The sequence below is a fragment of the Oncorhynchus kisutch genome, linkage group LG9, assembly GCF_002021735.2.
Source record: "Oncorhynchus kisutch isolate 150728-3 linkage group LG9, Okis_V2, whole genome shotgun sequence".
Taxonomy (NCBI): domain Eukaryota; kingdom Metazoa; phylum Chordata; class Actinopteri; order Salmoniformes; family Salmonidae; genus Oncorhynchus; species Oncorhynchus kisutch.
Window position 1 is genome coordinate 25,685,943 of NC_034182.2, and position 2,500 is coordinate 25,688,442.

The 2,500-nt window shown below is 44.4% G+C and overlaps 1 protein-coding gene across 1 annotated transcript in view; it reads right to left on the bottom strand.

The window, feature by feature from the left end:
- dnah2 (dynein, axonemal, heavy chain 2) overlaps positions 1 to 2,500 on the bottom strand; it is a 249,711-nt gene that overhangs the window by 186,293 nt on the left and 60,918 nt on the right. Inside the window, 1 exon segment of the mRNA XM_031831350.1 lies at positions 196 to 384. Within this exon segment, the coding sequence (XP_031687210.1) occupies positions 196 to 384 (189 nt within the window).

Below are 2,500 nucleotides of genomic sequence, written 5' to 3' on the forward strand. Positions count from 1 at the left end.
TGTGCATGTGAACAAAATATATGTCTCGTGAACTGCTTGGAAGTCTATTACAATCTGCAATGCTTATGCATGAGTGTTAAAAACTGTGTGTATGTATGTGATTGAGTGATCGTGCGTGTGCGCGCGTGCATGTTTCTCCGTTTGTGTATTTGCGTGAATAGTTGTGTGTGTGTGTGATCTGTGTGTCCCTTCTACCTGTGAGGTGGCCCCGGGGCCCTCGTGGCGTAGTACCACCTGCACCCTGAAGAGGGGGTTGGGGGAAGTCTTGCTGTCTCCGTTGATGGCCTTGGACAGCTCCTGTAAGGACCACTTGATGTTGAGACGGAGAGCCTCCTCCACCAAGCCGTCCATCTTCTCCGTGTACACAACCCAGTGCTGCTGGACCTGGGACACACACACACACACAAACGGCAAGCAAACACACCCCCCCACACACACACACACACACACACACCCACACACACACACACACACACACACACACACACACACACACACACACACACACACACACACACACACACACACACACACACACACACACACCTACTATTATCTGTCCATCATAAATTCACTCAACCACTTAATGTCATCTATTCATAATTTGTTCCACAGGTGAAGTTCTAAATGAAGTGATTTTCTAGATGAACAGTTTTCATTTTCTATAATGAAATTACCCCCATAATTGTATCTTGCTAGCCACTATTTGTGAGTACAAATTAGCACAAAAAGTAGGGAAGCAAAAACTAGCAAAGAATAGGTACCCTCCCACACACACACACACACACACACACACACACACACACACACGCGCACACACACAATCCGCAAACCGCCCGACTATGTGATCAAATCTGAGGGCCGCACCCTAACCCACTAATATAGACAATGGGATGTAGGCTACGAGACGGCAGAATGATTTCCTGACAGGGGCTGCAGGCTTTTCTTTGGCTTGATCTAGAAGTTTCTGTTTATAACTTCAGAGATGTTGGTCGGCTATTTGTTAAGCAACTTGTCTATAATTAGATACACGCAGCTTCTCTTCTGGCATTAGACTATATGTTGCCCCAGAAGACTAAACAAACCCTTGTTCACCAGAATAATGTCATAAATCGATTTGAATGCAGGCTTCAATCTAGATGACAGCGGCTATTTTGTCTTTGTCATCTCTGCCTCATTCGCGGAGCAAAGACACTTAGGGAACGGGAGAGAAAATGAAATAACTCAACAACAACTAAACTGGAAATACTTCCTGTGCAAAATGTCCAAAAGCATCGGTCTGACCGGTTGTAGGGAAATAGAAACCTGTGAAACAGACTCAACATGTTTCTGTTAAGATTTCAGTTCGGCTTGGATGCATATTTTATGTGGTTGAAATACGATCAGCTTTTATGATGCTGATAGCACCTCTACAGACTGTATCTAAACTGTGCATTCAAATTCTCTCAAGATGCTGAAAGAAATCAATCATATTTCTCCACTCCTGTTCCCGAGTCAAAATGCAGTCTATATTTGGTGTACCATTGTACTGCAAGAAATGCTTAGTTCTGCAGGGGTTAGTATTTAGGCTATGTGAGAGGTTATAGACCTACAGTCAGTGTCCTGATTTCCATTGAACCCATCTGAACAGTAGGCTGCAGTTCCCTTGACGTGCCATAGGCCCATTTGAAGTCCCTGTCTTGTGACTGTTGAATTTGTATAGCGCCGCACAATATCACACATAACATAGCACACACTGCTATCGTCCTATTTTACCATTTCACCAAAACTTTCCCCAAACATCTTGAACTCTCCATTTCACAGCTTTTCTCTTACTGAATTAAACTCCGACATTGTCCTTTTTTGTCTCAGTGGATCGACGTGAACTTTTTCTGCCCGTCCCCAAAAGCGTTTGGCGATTGGCTGTAGGCTATTTGGCGTGTGTACAGTTAGGCCCTAAAGCTTAGGCTTACTCACTAATGCCAGACAACCGAAAATCATGACAGAAAAACCTCAATGTAGCCTATAGATATAAATTGCACACGAACAACACATTCTTTTTTTAAATGTAAGGTATTGTTTTCTCTTTAGTCAACCCGCTCGCCGCCAACCCGCCCTTCATCCACACATATTTAATGATCCTAAGCCCACCCGCCCTTCATCCACACAATATTTAATGATCCTAAGCCCACCCGCCCTTCATCCACACAATATTTAATGACCCTAAGCCCACCCGCCCTTCATCCACACAATATTTAATGATCCTAAGCCCACCCGCCCTTCATCCACACAATATTTAATGACCCTAATCCCACCCGCCCTTCATCCACACAATATTTAATGACCCTAAGCCCACCCGCCCTTCATCCACACAATATTTAATGACCCTAAGCCCACCTGCCCTTCATCCACACAATATTTAATGACCCTAAGCCCACCCACCCTTCATCCACACAATATTTAATGACCCTAAGCCCACCCGCCCTTCATCCACACAATATTTAATGACCCTAAGCCCACC